Raw genomic sequence first — 18,739 nt, 5'->3', positions numbered from 1 at the left:
TTACCCTCATTACATGTATCCATGTATTTATTGATTACTCTTTTTCTTCGAATAGAATTTATGCTATTTAATCATATCAACTTTAGCCACAAACAGCAGTAGAAGAGTTAGATTGTCTGACCACCAGTATGCATTTGCTTCGAGACTCAAAACATCTCTTTCCCTCAAATCTGTAGTATCTATACTATGTAAACATCTTAAAATAGATATGAGAAACTGGACTGCCCAAGTTTGGGGGGTTTTTTAAACAAAATTTCTAACATTTTCTATCAATGCACACACAAGTTTGCTCCTTATTCCTCTAAACCTTGTTATAAATTGGACTTTTTTTTTTTCTAATTCTGGACTAACTTGCACCATTTCTTATTGGAGCTACTGACCCTTGGATAACTTACAACTGTAAGGACACCAGCTTTAAAGGTTGCAGCAACTCCAGCAACCTACCATTGTTTTTGGCTTTTCCCCAGTCATCAGTTCAACACTACAGCAGCCCTGACGCAAGTCACCTTTTCCAAAGGGGCTCCCTCTGATCTGGGCATCACTCTCACTTCCTAATAAATCTAATTCTACTTTCTGTTATATCTTACTTTCTAAGCCTAAGCATTGTTTTTCTCCCCTTCTCTTTCCCTCTCTGCTCCCAGGTATGGTGCAAGGAACATTTCAGGGTGTGTCTACAAGACTTAAAGAGCTAGCGAGTAGAGGGTCATCTCACAGTATTTGTTGGTATAATGAATACCTTAGGTTAAAGCCCACTGCTGAAGACAATGGACTCCAAGGAACTAAAGAGTATTTGACACCTACAACGAAACATTTTTCAGAGAAGTTGTTCCTTAAGTAGAACTAACAGAGCCCGTTTCCTATAGGTTTGCATCCTCCTCTACATTACTGCTGTTATAAGCCCATTAAGCCTCTTCCATACAACCCTCAATTTAGTTCCCTCTCAGATTCCCTAACTGGCATCCCTTCCCTTCTCATTCCTTGAGTAACACAAATTACTTCTCATGCTCCCTAATTGCTGAGGGGGAGTAAGACAATTTTATGCTTGTTTCCAAACCGTGCATGTACTAAGTGGCCTGCTGACAGACTGTGAGGTGGAAGAAGACACACACAGTTCTGCCTTGTACAAAGCAGTAATTTTCAAGAAAGTGACAGGATCTTGGTATTTCATAACGCATTTGCTTCTGCCAATGATCATTCTACAGAGGAATGGACAAACAGATAGTCAGAGCAACTGCATGAGCTTGTTTCCTGAGGAACCAAGGCACAGATACGCCCCTTCACATCAGCCAAGATCTTGTCTTGTAGATCTGACTTCTATTCTGGCTTCTAGTCTTAATTCACTGTTAAATTTTAATAAAGTGTTACACATTTTTGTAAAAAAAAAAAAAAAAAAAAAAAAAAAAAAAAAAAAAAAAACCCACCACTCACCGTTTTATTGCGAAGTCTAATTATGTCCGAAACTGAGCCAGCTCCACAATATTCCATAACAATCCACAGATCTGTGTTCTTAAAATAGCTGCCATAGTACTTGACAACATAGGGACTAGATGGGAAAAAATTTAGATAAATAGATAAATTCTTAATAGGGGGAAAAAATAAAATCATCACAGGTGTTGTTAAAAAATATATTTTGACACGCGCTAACACAGCTAAAGAGCAAGTTTAATCAAATACATTTTCAAACTGTAATTAGGTTAACCAATGTCTTGTTAGAATAAAGTCTGACTGCTTACTAAAACAATAAAGCCACTACTATATATATATATATATATATCTCACAAGCTTTCAGTGATTTTCAAATACAGACATAGTTTACCCAAGGAGTGGTCTTCTGACATAAAGCTTTGTTTTTCCCTCCTCTAAGGCTTCTCTTAATGTTTAACTTTTCTCACAAAGTTATTGGATATTTCCCTTCTAAAAATTCTTCCCTCCTGAGCAAGACAGACATGGGAACTCACCCACGTTTTCCTGGTTTTGCAAGCATGAATCTATTTCAAGTACAGATCTAGACTTCTGTATTAAACAGAATATAGTGACAGTTTGAACAAGACTTCTGGATTTGCAAATGCATTTTCATATTGAAGTGTCTCATGTGAAGAGATAGTACTGTCATAAACAGAACACATTGCTTTGCTACTCATCAGTTTGTCACTTAACATAACGCTTGCTCAGAGGCACTTGCAAAAGAAAGGCAGAAACAGATGTGGTAAACATAACAAGGATCATCCTTCAGAAAAGTCATTAGATGGTGTATTTATGGAAACAAAAGGCTGGAGCTTGTTTGAGGTTTTTTTTTGCAGGATCTTAAGAAAAGGAGGTCACAGTTAGATTGCTATCCATCTCCCACAGTCAGGAAGCAAGATACCGAGATCTCAGACAGTGGCTTCTGGTCTGAACACCCGCATTGAGGTGGAATCAAATACTATTATGTTTTGGAGCAAGGAATTGAATTCTAGGATCAGCATGTTTGGCAGCAACATTTTTTGTTAGAAAACTGATGTAAGAAAAAAAGCAGACCTACGGTTGCCTCCTGCAGCATGGTGCTATCTTTACAAAAGATAGGTCAAAAATATCAGCAAATTACTTTGTTAAAGAGCAACTGTTAGTACTACAGAAACCTGCTTTTACAGAAGGCAAGGTGGGTCAATTCTCTCCTAACCAGTCAACATATCTACCGTTTACATGTACAACATACTGATCCTGCCCCTTAGAAATTCCTGAAGTGAGAAAGGTTACTACTACTAGTTCTAAAGAAAACCCACTGATTTTCGTGACCGTCTCTTGCCAGATTTACACTATGCTAGTATTCCCAGCAAAAAATGCATATTGTTACAAGTCACAACAAGACAATCTTTTCAAAACATCAAGTGCTGTGCAGTGTCATAACAGCTCATATTTGCTTAAAGCCTTGTCCCAGTTAACTACATGGGGCAGTCTCTTCCATATCAACTGCTTGTCTTAGAATCTACATTTTTTCCCTTGAGAAGAGCTTCAGCACACAGAAACAGGCATGGAGAAGAAAGAAAGGGTGAAGCTGCTGCACAGCTCAGAGCTTTTCTGTAATATCTGTGGAATCATCACATGTGAAAATAAAGTACTAAAAAGTGTGTCATCCCTCCCATCAGTACTGCACAGCACTGTATTTGCATGAAGGCACACAACACACATACAAGCACATGGTGCAGAGTTGCAGCCCAACCTTCTTTTCAACTAGAGAACAGCTGCATCTTGTCCAGTGAAGGAAGAGTTTGTGCTTTAAAATCCTGAATTCTTACTCTTAAAAAAAAAAAGTTATACAACAGTACATATCCAGTAAACACTAAATGCAACACATTGTTCAAAAAAAAGCAGGAAACAAAGAACAAGGGCAGAGAAAAGGGGGACAGGACAGAGAACACAGGAATAAGACAGTGAGTAAGCCCACCTAGGTCAAGAATGAAAGACGAGAAAGTCACAAGAAACACAGTACAGAAAGAAAAGTGAAAATTTGAGAAGATTCTCAAGTATTATCACTTCTTTTCTCTATCAGTATATTTCAGACATTTATTTTAAGTATCCGTTTCAACCTTGGTCTAGTACGAACAGACATACACACACTACAACCTACACCAATGCTTCCAGTCAGCTCACATGGCTCAAGCCTGTGCAGCAACCAAGAACTGCTATCCTATCATTGACCCCACAGAAGATCCGAGAATCCATAAGGTGCTATTTCCCAACTTCTTCAATATCTTTCTTTATGTAATGGGAAAGAAATGAAGCAGGGGAGATAAACAGAATTAAGAGCAGAGCAACAAGAAGAATCAAAGTAAACATTTTTTAATTCCTCTTCCAGTGCACAAAGAGAGCTCAGGACCTACTCTGGGGATCAAATCTAGCTCCACAGTTAAGCAGACAAATGAGACTGCTGCTTCCTTTTTATTCTGTACCTGTTACAAAACTCCAATTGGCCAGGCAGACAAAAATAATCAGTTTCGTCCCTGTGAGACTAAGAGGAGCCCCCAAAAAACCTCAAGGGTCCTAAATTCTTCTAGTATCATCTGAAATTAGGTTATCATATATCTTCATGTGATGTGGGAAAAATAATAAATCCTTCCTTTTTCTCCCATTCCCCTGCCTCCACATTTAATAAGCCCCTAGTATTCAGAGCAGTCCATGCCAGAAGGGAATGGATTACAAGGTCCAGTGTGTTCATAGGTCAAAAATACTCAGATCAGGGCTTGTAGGCAGAGGTTCTAAAGAAGTCTGAAGAACAGCTGCATTCTCATGTGCTAGATACTATGCACTCTGAGGTCTCCATCTACACATTTAAGGACAAATACTTGAAACTTCTCCTTCATGACCCCACAGACAAGATGCTGGGGAACAGTAAGATCAAACCCTATTTAACACCAGAGCAAAACATTCAGCAACAAACGTGTATGAATTTGACTGCATTAAAAGTATTATCTTGAAATCTGGGATGCTTACAGCTCACTGACAAACAAGAACGCATTTTTCATTTAAAGACAGAACTTCAACACTGACACACCACAAAAGCACAAACACAATTGAGAAATAACAGACCACTTGCTATATTACAATTCACCAAGTTAATGACTAAAGCAAGCAATATTTTAAAGCAAGTTTCACCTAGAGTGCAAAGCTTTCCCGTTTGCACTTTTGAGTCACAGACTCTTATACCACTGATCAGACATGAATAAAGACCCACCCTAGTAAATCTGACTTTAAAGTTACAGCCAAAACCAGCAAGTATTATCCCCCAAAAATATACAAATAAAAAATTTAGAACTCCACAGAAGAGAGGAAATCCAAAGTAATTTCTACATCCATGCAGACATTCGATGTTAAGGCTTCCATTCCTACAACACTAGCAATCATAAGATACGTCTGTGAACAAGTGTAAGGTAACACTCCTTCAGAACTATCAGAAGATTGTTCACTTTTTAAAAGGTATGTTTCTGCATGAAAAAGGCAACCAATAGAATACTATTTGGGAAGTCAACTGCCAGCTATTAACCTTGTGCTAGAAACATCTTTATCCATCTTCTGAAAAACGTAACTTGGAATTCACATGGCCTAAGACATTTACAGGAAATACTAACCTTCAGGCTTGCCAGTGCAAGTAAAGTGAAGCGAGCATGGAGAATTCTAAGCAGAGGCAAGTACTTATTCTTTCAAGAGTTTCCGTTATGTATACTATTTGTCCTTCCTTCAATCCAAGCTAAAGACAGGAGAAGGCCCGCAAAGTGGTTCCTTTAAGTAAATTATCCAACATAGACTGCTTTAATTTTTCATGTAAATAGAAGTTTGCAGCTGCATGTATTTCAGCTATATTTGCAAGTACAAATACATTTTCACATAGGCTCTTAGAAAGGAAGCAGAATTGTCATACCTACCTGTCACATTGTTGCATTATAGAGATTTCTTTAATTATTTCTTGAAGATCTGACTCCACAGGAACCTGTTTAATTGCTACAACTTGTCCAGACTCTTTGTGTATTGCTTTAAATACACTACCATAAGACCTAGGAACAAAAGAGGGAATTTTTTTTTTATAAACAAGATCAACTGCTACTCATTTCCATTATGCAGAAACTTTTAAAAGTCACAGAAGCCAGATGTTCATGCAGAAGTTTGAGGGTTTTTCAGGCTGCAAAAAATTCAGTTCTATTGGGTCCTCAGGAAAGACGTGACCCTGAAGAGGATGTCAATATGTAGTGTATCCAATTCCAGTACAGGCACAAGCATCTTTGCTGCCTTAATAAACAAGGGACATCAAAAAATGCCTAAATATATTTGGTGAAGCATTGAAGTCTACTGATGTGTGCATTTGCTTTATTATTAAAGCTTGTCTAGAGAAGCATTCCTTAGGACGTTTATAGTCACTCCCTCTGTATAAGGCATGTGTTGGAAGACTAAGTTATACTGTTTCCCCCTGATCCCATCCCCCCGTAAATAGCTGCACTTACCCTTCACCAAGTTTCTCCAGAACATCGAAGACTTCTTCAGGCTGTTTAGTTAAACTATCTTCACTTAGCTTTTTCAGTTTGCTACAAGGAAGACAAAAGTTATTTGTTTGTTTGGGTGGAGAAGACACAGAACTCAAGCAAATTTTCATACAAGCAAGTAGACAGAAAAAAACATTATAAAGAAAAACATATTCCAATGAAAATAAAATGCTTAATTAAAGTGCAGTAATAAAGTTTTAATCAACCATAATATAAGATGGAGAAATTTATGGAGACTGATAATGACAAAAATTGTCATAACACTTTCCCACTAATGTTTGCTCAATTCAGAGCAGCATGGGACCCATTTACTGTCCAAACCACTTCCTTTGCTAAAGCAGAAACAGCCAAAGAATACAGTAAATCTCACCTTTCGTCAAAAAGCAACCAGCACGCAAACACATGCTCATTGCTGCCTAGAGTAGACCATGTTGTTATCTAAGGAAGTATAAAACCAATTCTTCACCCACATGAAGTATCCACATTCTAAACTCTACCACTCAAAAGCCAGTGAATTATATCAAGTTAAAAGTAGAACCCAGAGCCAAGACGACCCTGGGAGCATATGGTAGCACTCCACCAACACGGAACACTGAATTTCCCAGAGCTGAGCACTAAGAGTTGTTGGGGCAGTCCCTTTTGCATCTTTGTGAATGCACGTAGGGACAGGTGCAAAAAAATCTCTATTTACGTAGCACCACCACATTTCCCCCTCCAGTTCTCCCTCTCAGTCTCAAATCACTCAGTATCACCCTACGATTTCTCCCAGCATCTTCAACCCACTTTTACCACTACCCTTTGTCCTTTACAAGCAGTCCTAGCCTTTCCCTGGTCTCCAGCATTCCCATCTATCCAGCCCCCCAACTTCTGGCGGATCTCAGAACACAACCTGGCTGCTAGCTTGCAATGGAGCTGACATTGAACGTAGCACTGGAAAAATACAACCCCCACAAACACCACTGCTGGGTGGCTGCAACATGTAAATCCTTCACCCTAAAAGTTACAGGGAATTATGCTGCAAGATTGAAATAACAAGTTAACTCTACATGATAGCCAAGGGTACTATTAAACTAGAAGATGAGCTGAAGAATAGCTGGTGCTGTAGTGTTAGATATAGACAATGTATTCCATATGCAGGAGGAGGAAATAGGGGAAACAAAAAAAAAAAAAACCAACTTCGAAGCACAGCAGATCATTGAAAATTTACAGAAAATACATTATCCTGTGACACCTTCCTGGAAACAAATACTAAATAGGGGAAGGGAAGAGGGCATAGACAGCAAAGATTGTCAAATGTAACACTGGAAGAACTGTTCAAAAGAAACTCCCTGCCATTAAGAGATGCAATTTTGTGATATACAGAACTAATAAAATTTGAAGTGAAATGACCGATGAAGGAATTCCTGAGTCAGAAGAGACTTGTTACTGCCAACCATGTAAGTACAGACAAAAATTTAAAGTAATTGTTTCACTTCCTATTTCATTACTGAACAGTTATAAGTTGAGACAAACAAAAAGAAGGGTGGGGGGAAGATTTTGCAGGTAGATATTAAAGACACAACCCACCCATTTTGCTTCTTTTGTTTCAAATTCTTTCCCCCCCCCCATGATCAGGTTATTTGCAACCTTAAAGGCAGCGTCCACAGAATAAGTCACTGCAATCATCCTCCACTTGTGACCAACTAAAAGCACGCACAGATTGCTTATGATACCAGTACAGCTTCAAAAAATAAAAAGCATGACCATTAGCTGAGTTTCTCACTTCATCAAAGAGCTGTGTAAGAGAAGACATACTCAACAGAACAGTGGAGGGACTAAACTGCTCAGTAACTGCAAGAAAAGGGAAAACATACAGTAACCTCAATGAAAGAAGTCTAAGAAGAGAACACTTCCACCTGCTCATCACAACAGCAATGCCCGCTAAAATGGGGGGTGGGGGAAGAAATCCATACCACAAGGTTCACAAGGTTTCCAGCCGCAGCATTAATGCCAAGGCGTCAGGAGTGCTTGAGAAGAGTTAGGGAAACAATCACAAACAGCCATAAACTGATCAAAATCAACAACAGATTATCTGGAGCATTTAAGAAGCAACCCGGAGAACAAAGAAATAAGCATTCTGTAGTTCTAAAACTATTTGCACATTATCCAACTCTGACAAACCAAATAATACTTCACACTAAGGCAGCTAAACAGAAAACCTATTCAGAGGAAGAAAGATAGGTCAACATCAGGAATTTCATCACCAAATACACCGATCAAAGTACTTCACACTCCTTCACAAACATATTGTAAGAGTACAGATGCTAGGTCTGGTTCTCAAGTGACAGTATTAATGCCACAGTTCTTTGAACCATAAAAAGATCCTAATGACTCAGACTGTTCAATAATTTCTATTTCTAGAAGTTTAATAGAATTCTCAGCTCTAACTACAGAAGAGCACACAATGTACCATACAACATACAATGCCCTCTCGTTGGGCAGAGAGGAACCTGATGAGGTTCAACAAGGGCAAGTGCAGGGTCCTGCACCTGGGGAGGAACAACCCCATGCATCAGTACAGGCTTGGGGTGGACCTGCTGGAGAGCAGCTCTGCAGAGAGGGACCTGGGTGTCCTGGTGGACGACAGGTTAACCATGAGCCAGCAGTGTGCCCTGGCTGCCAAGAAGGCCAATGGGATACTGGGGTGCATCAAGAAGAGTGTGGCCAGCAGGACGAGGGAGGTTCTCTTTCCCCTCTACACTGCCCTAGGGAGGCCCCATCTGGATTACTGTGTCCTGTTCTGGGCTCCCCACTTCAAGAAAGATGAAGAGCTACTGGAGAGAGTCCAGCGGAGGGCTACGAGGATGGTGAGGGGACTGGAACATCTCTCCTATGAGGAGAGGCTGAGGGAGCTGGGCTTGCTTAGCCTGAAGAAGAGAAGGCTGAGAGGGAACCTTATAAATATCTTAAGGGTGGGTGTCAGGAGGATGGGGCCAAGCTCTTTTCAGTGGTGCCCAGTGACAGGACAAGGGGCAATGGGCACAAACTTAAGCACAGGAAGTTCCGTCTGAACATGAGGAAGAACTTCTTCCCTCTGAGGGTGACGGAGCACTGGAACAGGCTGCCCAGGGAGGTTGTGGAGTCTCCTTCTCTGGAGATATTCAAGACCCGCCTGGACAAGGTCCTCTGCAGCCTGCTGTAGGTGACCCTGCTTCAGCAGGGGGGTTGGACTAGATGACCCACAGAGGTCCCTTCAAACCCCTACCATTCTGTGATACCCTGAAAGGCTGCAACCAAGAAAATGTCTATGAAAACTTCATGAGAAGCAAGGAGGAGGAAGATGACCACCGTAACTGGCTGTAAAGCACTACATTGAATACAAGAAGACAAGACTAGAAATATTACCTTATTATATTGGCTAAGAACAAGCAACCAAAACTTGGGACAGAGAAACACATCTAAGACTTCAGAATCAGCTTCTTAAACTGGAGTTTTTTGTATGCATGTGTGTTCTACTATCCACACTTTGAAAATGTGCAAGGTAAGATATATAAAGCCAAACATTTCAGAAGGATCACCATTTTTTTGAAAGTGTTCTACATGGGAAGTGAATACTATGAGCACCCAGCAAAATACCTGTCTGCTAAGGCATGACAAGAAATACAAGGGGAGGGAAGGCACAACTGAAGAAACAGTGCTCGAGAACAATCAGAGAGACAGAAGGTGCCTCATTCCTCTTCCTCATGGGTCCTCTACTTTCATAACACAAGCGTTTAAAATGGAACAAAATCAATAGTTAAATTCAGGCATTGTTTTATTCTGGCCACAGGATGCAAGTGTCATATATCTATATCTATCTATCTCAATGAGAAAATCTAAAGGAGATGCGTAGAAGACAAGTATAAAACTGGGGGAGAAAGTCATTCTGCTTTTATTTGCTCTAGAAAAACATCAGGTGGTGACTATGGGCCATTTCAGTAGTTTTCCAGGTGAGCTGTCCCTGAGAGCAGGAGGACTAACCAAGCTACAGTTCTGGGACAACAAGAGTTATCAAAAGGATTTTCTTGTTCCAAGCAGGTTTGACTTTCTGCATAACACTTTGTCTCTTAAACAAGAAAAATACATCCCAGTAAAGAATTTTACTTTTATAAATTCAGTTGATGTGATAAAACATTCACACTTAGCACAACCAGAATCTTATGCATCACTGAGTACATCAGCAAAACTCCACGCAACCAAATGCAGAAAAATGCAGAAACTGTAAGAGGCACCCAAAACGACCAAACCTAGCATAAAGAACAGAAATATGTGAATTGGGACCTGAAAGAGCAAGAGATACGGTCCCCCCCAACAACATGAAAAAACAGATTACAAGTTTCAAGTCCTACGGTCATTACATGCAGTCTTTACAAAATAAATTGGTGATGTGCTACAGAGGCAGGCATAAAAAAAATCTGAAAGCTAACAAAGAAAAATAAAGCAGGACTAAAGAATAGAACTCCATCAATTACTGTCATGAGTTATGGAAAACTGGAATCCTCAAAACAAGAATATACGCGGTTTATTTTGCAGACAAACTAACACATTGAAACATTTAAAAAGAATGGCTGGGATCAATTATACTGATATATTAAAAGAGAAGCTAGTAAGAGAAATCACTGCAGTCATCAGAAATAGAGGTGGCATGTGAAAGCCTCGAGACATTTACACTGCTTTACACCATTCACCTAAGCAGAAGCAAGTTTAAGACAGCTTACACCATTGTACTGTGTACTTACGTTTTGTTTTCTACCAATAAAATTCAAGGAAATTTTCACCTCTGTCCCACCATTTTCAGGAGGGACTTCACAACTGTCATCTATCTGACCTTACATGCCCATTGACACAAAAATTAAAAACCAGTGTATTTTTCACAGACAATTCATATTCTAAAGATAAGTTTTGTGGGAAGAAAAACTTCAATTTCAGTGAAAATTAAAATTTCAACTGTCTGAATTTAAAGAAAGGACTGGAAAACACTAATTAACAAGCTCTATGCTTGTTAAAACGCCATTCATTTGGCGGCAACGTGCAGGAGATGGGCAAGATTAAAAACTATGTATTTCACAGAAATGTGTCTCCAGCTACTTTCCTTTTCACTTGTATGCAATCCATCTCTTTACACTTAAGTATGCCAATATATACAGAAAAATGCAACAATAATAGCAGAGACTCAGAGGCAAATTTTGTAACTGACTATTTCAAGAGTGAATGTCCCATTTAGTGAGGGAAAGAAGTATAGAGCACATCTGAAATACAGTTAGAAATTCAGATGCAAGAAAACACTGTGTCAACTACTGTACAAATTGTTCAGTATAAAATCAGAACACCTACTCAAAATTATTTTAAAAAGTAAACAAAATTATTCTGAAAAGGACTCCTCCTTGTAAGTCTTTTGTTACTGTTGCAGTACATTGGTCAAACAAGAAAAGCTAGCGATTTTGACAGCATCCCCATTTAAAAAGCCACAGTGGCCTCGCCTCACACTTGGGCATCATCACTGCTACTTGCTGAAGAGCTGTTTTAAAGATTTACACAACACAAAACCATGTTGTGTGTTCCTCCACAGGGAAAGACGGAATAAAAGTGCCCAGTACCTGTGAAAGAACACTGGGATTCTAGGACATCCATGCAGCTTTAAAACATTTGAAATTCTTGCTACCTCTAGACAAATGTCTTGCACTACAGATATCACGGCGATAGGTCCCTGCCAGTAACTGTTCCTGTGAACAGCAGTTACCAAAGTAAAGCAGTCTGGTGCTTGCATTTATTTTACCAAGTAAACATGGTGTGTCCATCCCAAGCCACTACTGTATCTAAGGCAGGCATCAAAAAATTCAGCCCATAAAAATAATCAGCACTCCTTCTAGACTTGCAGAAAAAGGGGGTGGCCTCGCAGAACAGTTGGGAATGCCAAACAATCAGAAAACTGTAAAAAGCAATGGATGAAGGGGATATATATGTGCACTTATGAAAAACTGAGTTTGAATCTTCCCTCCCACTAAAGAAACAAATCCACCAAATTCTCATCGCATCCAAATTTCCAGCAAAAAGCTTCAAAAAACATGGAAAGTACAAAAACTTGCCAGAGTTTATAAGTTCTCTCATTGGCTTTCTAATTCTTACTGACTGAATTTCAGGATTTAAACAGCTCTCCACTTTCAAATAGGCCAGACACACACCTCCAGCTTGGTAACAAAGCTAGAGCAAATCTCAGATCTTAAAAAAAAAAAAAATAATAATAATAATAATAATAATAATAATAATATCCTGTAGGTTATGCTAACTTCAAGTTTTATTTTCAATCCTTTGATATCACCAGACCCAAAGCTTTACTCTGGTGGTGGTGACATTGATTACTACTCAGACATTCCCATTTCTTCTCTTAAACCCTTGCTGGTGCCTGCCCCACTTCCTTAATTTGAGATATGCAGCACTGTCAGCCTGAAACTACAGTGTAGGCCTGTTCCTCCTACTCCCAACTGCCTGCTCAAAACAGCCTGCACAACTACGAATCAATTCTTGGTCAAAGTTTTCAGTAGTAGATATTGTTCCACTGCCTGCTAAAAACACTCTCCATAACAACTACTAACCAATTCTTCAGCAAAGTTTTCAAACGGTAGATACTGTTACTTGATGTATTATTGGAGGAAAAGACAGTAGAAATCCAAGACTACATCCTTCTCAAGTCCTGTCACCCTGCAGCAAGCTGTTTTAAAGAATTTTAAAGATCTTACACGTAGAATGTAAATGCTTTAAGGTAGAATGTAAAAATGGATTTATTATCTTCTACTACCAATTTATATTGTATAGTCCCTAGTTTTTTTTGTTAAATCAACTAGGAAGCAAGAGTAAAATACTGGGAGCTCTAAGACAGTAAGTATATACGTAAACCGTGTAACTACACTTGGTATATCACACAGCTACATTCTATGTAGTATATGCCAACATCCAAGAAAGGACTGCTCCAATACAATTCAATTTAATACGATTAAAGTAAAATGATTTTGTGCACTAAGATGACAGTGTCACATTTAAAGCCAAAGCTCATGGTTTCACGTGATTCCACATGCACACGAGAAGTCAAATGATAAATGCTCAAAAAAAAAAAACCCACACGTATATGACTAGAGAGCCTATATACTTCAGAAAATACATCTGCTGTGGGAATACTCTTGATTTTTGCCTCTTCCCACTCCCTGATTTGCAAGTGCAGCTATGCAACGCCCACCCCCCCAAGCATCCCTCCACCAGCAGGACACAAGGGCACTTTCTAACGCCGAAAAAGAAGTATCAACTACTCCTCACTGCAAGCCCCGAAGGGTTTGCCCCCTCCTCGGTCTCCCGCCGCCCCCCCCTCCCTCCCCCCCAGCGCTCAGGACCGGAGTCTCCCGAGGCCGGCGGGGGGCCGGGGGGGAGCGGACGGGCGGGACCGCCCGCCCGCTCCCCCCCGGCCCCCCGCCGGCCCCAGGCCTCACCCCGGCCGTGCCACCAGGGAGGGTCGTTACCTTTTGGGCGCTGCCTGCTCCATGCCGCTGCTGGACCCCCGGGCCCCGCCGCCCGGGGGGGGGGGGGGCGGGGGGGGGAGAACTCCCAGCCGAGCCCCTGGGCAGCACCGCTGAACTCCTCACAACTTTCGTCCGAGCTCGCTGGCCCTTTAAGCGAGGCTCGCGCCCTCCCTCGGCGGCCGCCGCCGCCGTTCCCGGCCGCTCTCAGGCAACCGCCACTACCGCTACCTACCCGGCAGCCGGCGGAGGCCCGCCCCCTCGCGCCTCTCAGTGGCTACAACCCGCGGCATCGCAAGTGATGATTGGGCAGCGTGGAAGTCGCTCAGAGCGGCAGGAGGGACGAGGCCCCACCCCACCACGGGAAGAGCGGGCGGTGTCGCGCCGGCGGGAGGGGAAGAACATGGAGGCGCCGCGCTCCCGGCGTGCTCCGCGCGGCGGTGGCCCGCGGGGCACGCCGGGAGGTGTAGTCCTCCCGAGGAACCGGTCCTGCCCGGTACCGGCGAGGCAAACCAGGCGGTGGAGAGACAGAGACCCGGGGCCCTGAGGCGACAGCCGCCGGGGCGACGGGCAGCCGTCTCTCCCTCACACGCTCACTTCGTCTCCTGACTCTTGGAGCTGGGCCTTCGGGCTAGGGCAGGCCTGGGGCAGAGCCGCGGCCTGAGGGCGGCCCTTCCCCTGCTCCTGCCCCGGGGCCCCGGCGCCCCGGGGCAACGCTGCCGGGCGGCCTGCGCCTTTCATCCGCCTGTCTGCGCCGGCCACGCTTGGTGCTGAGCTGCATCCAGCTCCTCCTTGAAAAGTTAAATCTGTTCACAGACAGCTGGCCTCAGCGCCCGGCAGGGAGGAAGCCTGGAGTTAGTCATGGCAGCCGGCTCGGGTGACACACTGCAGCTTTGAGGTGAAAAACGCTGGCGCTTGAGTTTGTAATGCCAAAGCACACAAGTTGCCCTGCAAAGCCAGGGGAAGCTGTCACCTAATTACTCAAGCAGCAGATTTTAGGCCACCAAGTACCATGTGGCAGTTACCGGCGATTTCTCCACCTTACAGCTTCTGACTGTCTGCCGTTCACGTGGCAATGCAGGATGCTAAGTGACAGGGCATCCAAGCAGATCCAGCCAAGAATACAAGAAAAGCTTAAATGCTCAAGCCAATTTCTGTATCCTTTCCTGAAAGCAGGTTTATTAGTAGGCCCAACTAATGGAAGTTCAAGGTAGTAAAACACTTGGGCAAGATCTGTAAAAATACTGAAATGCCCAAGTTCCACTTCAACTTGATTTTAGACGTAAAAGTGCAACAGCACTCCCCCTTAAAAAAAATCCGCACTACATGCCTAATTTCATGTCTTTGATGTGCATTAGCGAAGGAATTTTGAATGACTGAAGAAGTCCTACTGTTGTGCAAGTCATCTACTCGGGCTGAGTCAATCCAATCCAGTTGACTCACTGTGGTCGGGCTAAAGGCACAAAGGCAATATTGAATGAACCCATAAAACAAATCACACACCACCATATGACCTTTTAGGTCTCTTTGTTTTTCTGAGTCATGGAAAAACTGCAATCGAACATCTTCCTTTGCACAACAGATTAACGCAGAGCTCTTCCAAGTACCATCCCACAAGCCAGTGTGGCTCACCAGCAGCACTGCCAGATGTGCCCGTACCATAGACAACTGTCTGTAGGAGATGCCAAAAAAAAAAACCACCCACCCAGGAGAAGGAGCCAGTGGATGCCTCAGATGCAGTGTGGTATGACTCCATTAGAAAGGGCTGGAGAAGAACCCTACAAGAGTTCTAATCTCCCAGTTATAGGACAAGTGAGGTCAGGCAGGTAGAAGACACCATGTGGCTAGTGTCTGAGTTTGTTTTAAAGGGTATTTGGCTATGCCTACTGAGCAATTATTGTTTACATTTCACCAATTTCACCTAAGGAAGGAAAGCCTAACATCTCTATTTGGCTGTGATACTCCTGGAATGCAGAGGCTGTGTCTACATCCTTTAACACACATATTTAAGGCAGTATTTTGCTCAGGTTATTTCAGGAGGCATGTTTTTTCCAGCTCCCCGTCTCAAGCCAAAGCAAGAAAAAAGAGTGTTAGAAAAAATACAGGTGTGGTATTATAGTTGTAACAGCAAGACAAAGAAAGGGAGCTGAGAAATGCTCCCTCTCCCCAGTCACAGATATATGTCTTTCTCCAGAAAAAGTTAGGCTGAACAGCCTAATCTGCCACTCTTCGCTCCCCATTTCATAACAGCTGATGAGAACCAGTGTAAAGAAAATTTGTTGCAAGAATAGCAGATTTAGATATTCACTTTCTTAATTCAAAATGATTTAATACCACAATCCCCTCTCTCAGAAAATGCCCTGACTACCTGATAACTGAGGAAGAGGGGGCAGGAGTGTCTTCCATCTGTGCCACTTAAGACAGAAAAGCGTGAAAAAAAACAAGACGCCTGAAACAGAAGAAGTTAGGTGAGCTGGCTTTATAACCAAGCAAGGCAGATGGTGCCAAAAAATGTGGACTAATTCCATGCCTTTCTCGCAGAAGTTTCAGTTGTGCCTTATTCAACTGCCAGAATGCTTTCTAAGCACATTTGTGCTGAAAATATCATATCAATAAGAAGATAACCTATATACCATAGCATTTTCCAAGATCACTTTATTCATCTCTTATCATTTCAAATGGTATTTTTAGTCAATGATACTGGAATAAACAACACCATCTCACCTTTCCCCTGCAACATGAATTTGGGAACTGCGCTGTGAAATGTAACACTGATTTGGTATTCATTACAATACTGTACCTAGCCACCAGCAAAGAAGGAACTTTGAAAGGGAAAACAGACTCCCTCTGTTCTACTACCTCATTCAGGCTTTCCAGTCAAGGGAAGTCTAGATGTTCTGCAGGCATGAATATACTATGAGATTGCTGGTGTCTAGACAACATGGAGATGAGGAAGCTGCAGACAATCTACACGAGTATTCCCATGATTTCTTCCAGCAGTGGAACTATATAAAACTGCCAAGAAGGCAGGTGAGTAAGAAAAGGCCCACTCTTGAAAATATAGGAGAAAACTAACGGAATTACTCTTTTTCTTCTAAAGTATTTCATCCACTTCACCAGTTTATCAGCATGCATTAGGACTCCCTTCTCTCCACAACTGGCATCAACATCAAATATAATTCCTTAGACCAAAGGATGGATGAAGACCATACTTAGATTTTGAGTACTGTAATTATTTTATATTATAATGTAGTTTTGTAAACATATAAAATGATTTATATTATAATTACTTATACTGCAGTCGAATCAGGAATCATGATGGCATGGGCAAGTATTAGGTGCTGTATAACGACAGACAAAGACGGTACCCAAGCCCCTCAATACGTGAACCAAAAAGTTCCAAGATGTCAACCCTGCCTCAGTTGCACATAATTCCTAATAAACCTGAGAAGGGTAAAAATTCCTTGAGAAGCTCATGTCTGAGTTTCTAACAGGTCTTACTAATGGTAAGATTTAAATTCCAAATACCTACTTCAAAGTCTTTCATAAACATCATGCAAATAAATTATGTAAGTTATAGGAGGGACCTTATCTAGTTCCTTTGGTAGCAAATAAAAGCAGCATTTACTTCAGAAGGTATCCAATCAGGCTAATTTAGACAACATGCATTGTAACTAATACATGGTGCTACTAGAAAACAGCAGAATTAATAGTACATGTTTTCCAGGAGATACATGTCACGAAGACCTTACGCTCACCGAACAAAATACCCCTAGTCCTTCATCACGTCCGTGGTGCTTTTCACAGCCTAGCTCCTTTCCCCATGTGCTTTCTGCCATTTCACCACAGTAACCCTGCAGTTCTTTCACAGGGCCCTCAGTGCTCTCTCCCTTGGTGTCTCCTGTATCATTCCACGGGAGCTCCATTCACCCCCTGGCACGCCAAAACCCACAGTATCCTCACTGCCCGCACAGACCCCCAGGCATGCCCCCAGCTCTGTGCTCCTTTTCCCTTGCCACGGGGTGGACAGCCCCATAAACAGGGCATTCCCCCCTCTACTCATCACCTATGAGTTTTACAAAAATAGGAACTTGGTGTCATTACAGACCTCCAGCTTTTCGCCAAACATGATTAATATCAGCCAGCTAAGTCACAAATGATTGTGAAGGGGAGAACGGCAAGGAATAGAAGGCAAGCACAAAGGCAGAGTGAATACAGGAGCCTGATTGCTTTAGAAACCAATTCGTAAATTCAGTAGGCAAATAGTCAACAACAACATATTTGCATGTCTCTCCCTGTGACTGCCTGATAGCAATCTGGTGTGCTGAAAGTTACAGAAAAGGCCTTGAATGAAATACCAGCTTGTTTATACAGAAGATAAGAAGAGCTGACTTCTGCCTGTATTTTTTCCTACCTATCATGTCTAATGTGAAGTAACCTTGAAGGCTTATCTAAGAATTTGTTATATACTTTCCTAACCCTGTCAGTCATAAAATAGTTATAAACAAAATATAAAAGAACAGCATGTTCTGAAGTTTGGACTAACATCTAGATTTTTTTAAAGCAAGCTTTTAATCAAGCTTAGGAATAAAGAACAGTTGTTTTTTATTTCTTTTCCGGAGCTATTCACAACTTAATGGTCAACTAATGTCACGTAAAAGGAAATCGACTTTTTGCTGGTCCAGCAAAAGAAAGATGCACAAAATAAATAGTCAGGAAATATAGGTACAGATTCTGCCATCTGTATCCACTCGATTAGAACCAGCGTGCTTCACAAAATTCCTACCTGACGTTAAAAAGAGCGGTAAAAACCTGCAATAGTAAATTAGCTGCACTGCTGCAATTCCTTTCACTACCTAGTTTACACCATGTTGATATCCAAAATATTATTGCTAGACCTAAAGACATTTGTTGATTAGAATAGGATTTTTTTGTTGACTAACCATTTAGCTCACAGTCCTAGTAACAGGCTATATATAAACTTACCATTTGCTATTTTTCCTATTATAGCACGCTATGGTAAAAATAAAACATGGATACAGAGTTGCTATTTACAGTTAGCCACAGAAGATATTCCATTCTGTACTACAGCTGCATTGATGGTGCTCACGGGATCTGTGAATTACCATCAACTTGAAAAAAAAATCTCATTTTGGTTTGTAAAACAATTACTGTTGTTGTGGTAATACTCAGGGTTACTCTGGA

General features: G+C 41.6%; 1 protein-coding gene across 1 annotated transcript in view; it reads right to left on the bottom strand.

Annotated features, from left to right (window-relative positions):
- The window catches only part of STK3 (serine/threonine kinase 3), a 140,283-nt gene extending 126,506 nt beyond the window's left edge, over positions 1 to 13,777 (bottom strand). The window contains exons 1-4 of the mRNA XM_075415805.1: positions 13,538 to 13,777; positions 5,973 to 6,053; positions 5,400 to 5,528; positions 1,429 to 1,543 (exon numbers count right to left, since the gene is read on the bottom strand). Of these exons, the coding sequence (XP_075271920.1) occupies positions 1,429 to 1,543; positions 5,400 to 5,528; positions 5,973 to 6,053; positions 13,538 to 13,560 (348 nt within the window). The 5' untranslated portion in view covers positions 13,561 to 13,777. The remainder of the gene's footprint in view (positions 1 to 1,428; positions 1,544 to 5,399; positions 5,529 to 5,972; positions 6,054 to 13,537) is intronic.
- Positions 13,778 to 18,739: the final 4,962 nt, after the last annotated feature.

Source organism: Opisthocomus hoazin, chromosome 3, assembly GCF_030867145.1.
Source record: "Opisthocomus hoazin isolate bOpiHoa1 chromosome 3, bOpiHoa1.hap1, whole genome shotgun sequence".
NCBI classification, from domain to species: domain Eukaryota; kingdom Metazoa; phylum Chordata; class Aves; order Opisthocomiformes; family Opisthocomidae; genus Opisthocomus; species Opisthocomus hoazin.
The sequence above is the reverse complement of the archived record's forward strand: the minus strand, read 5'-3'. Positions and strand labels throughout refer to the sequence as shown.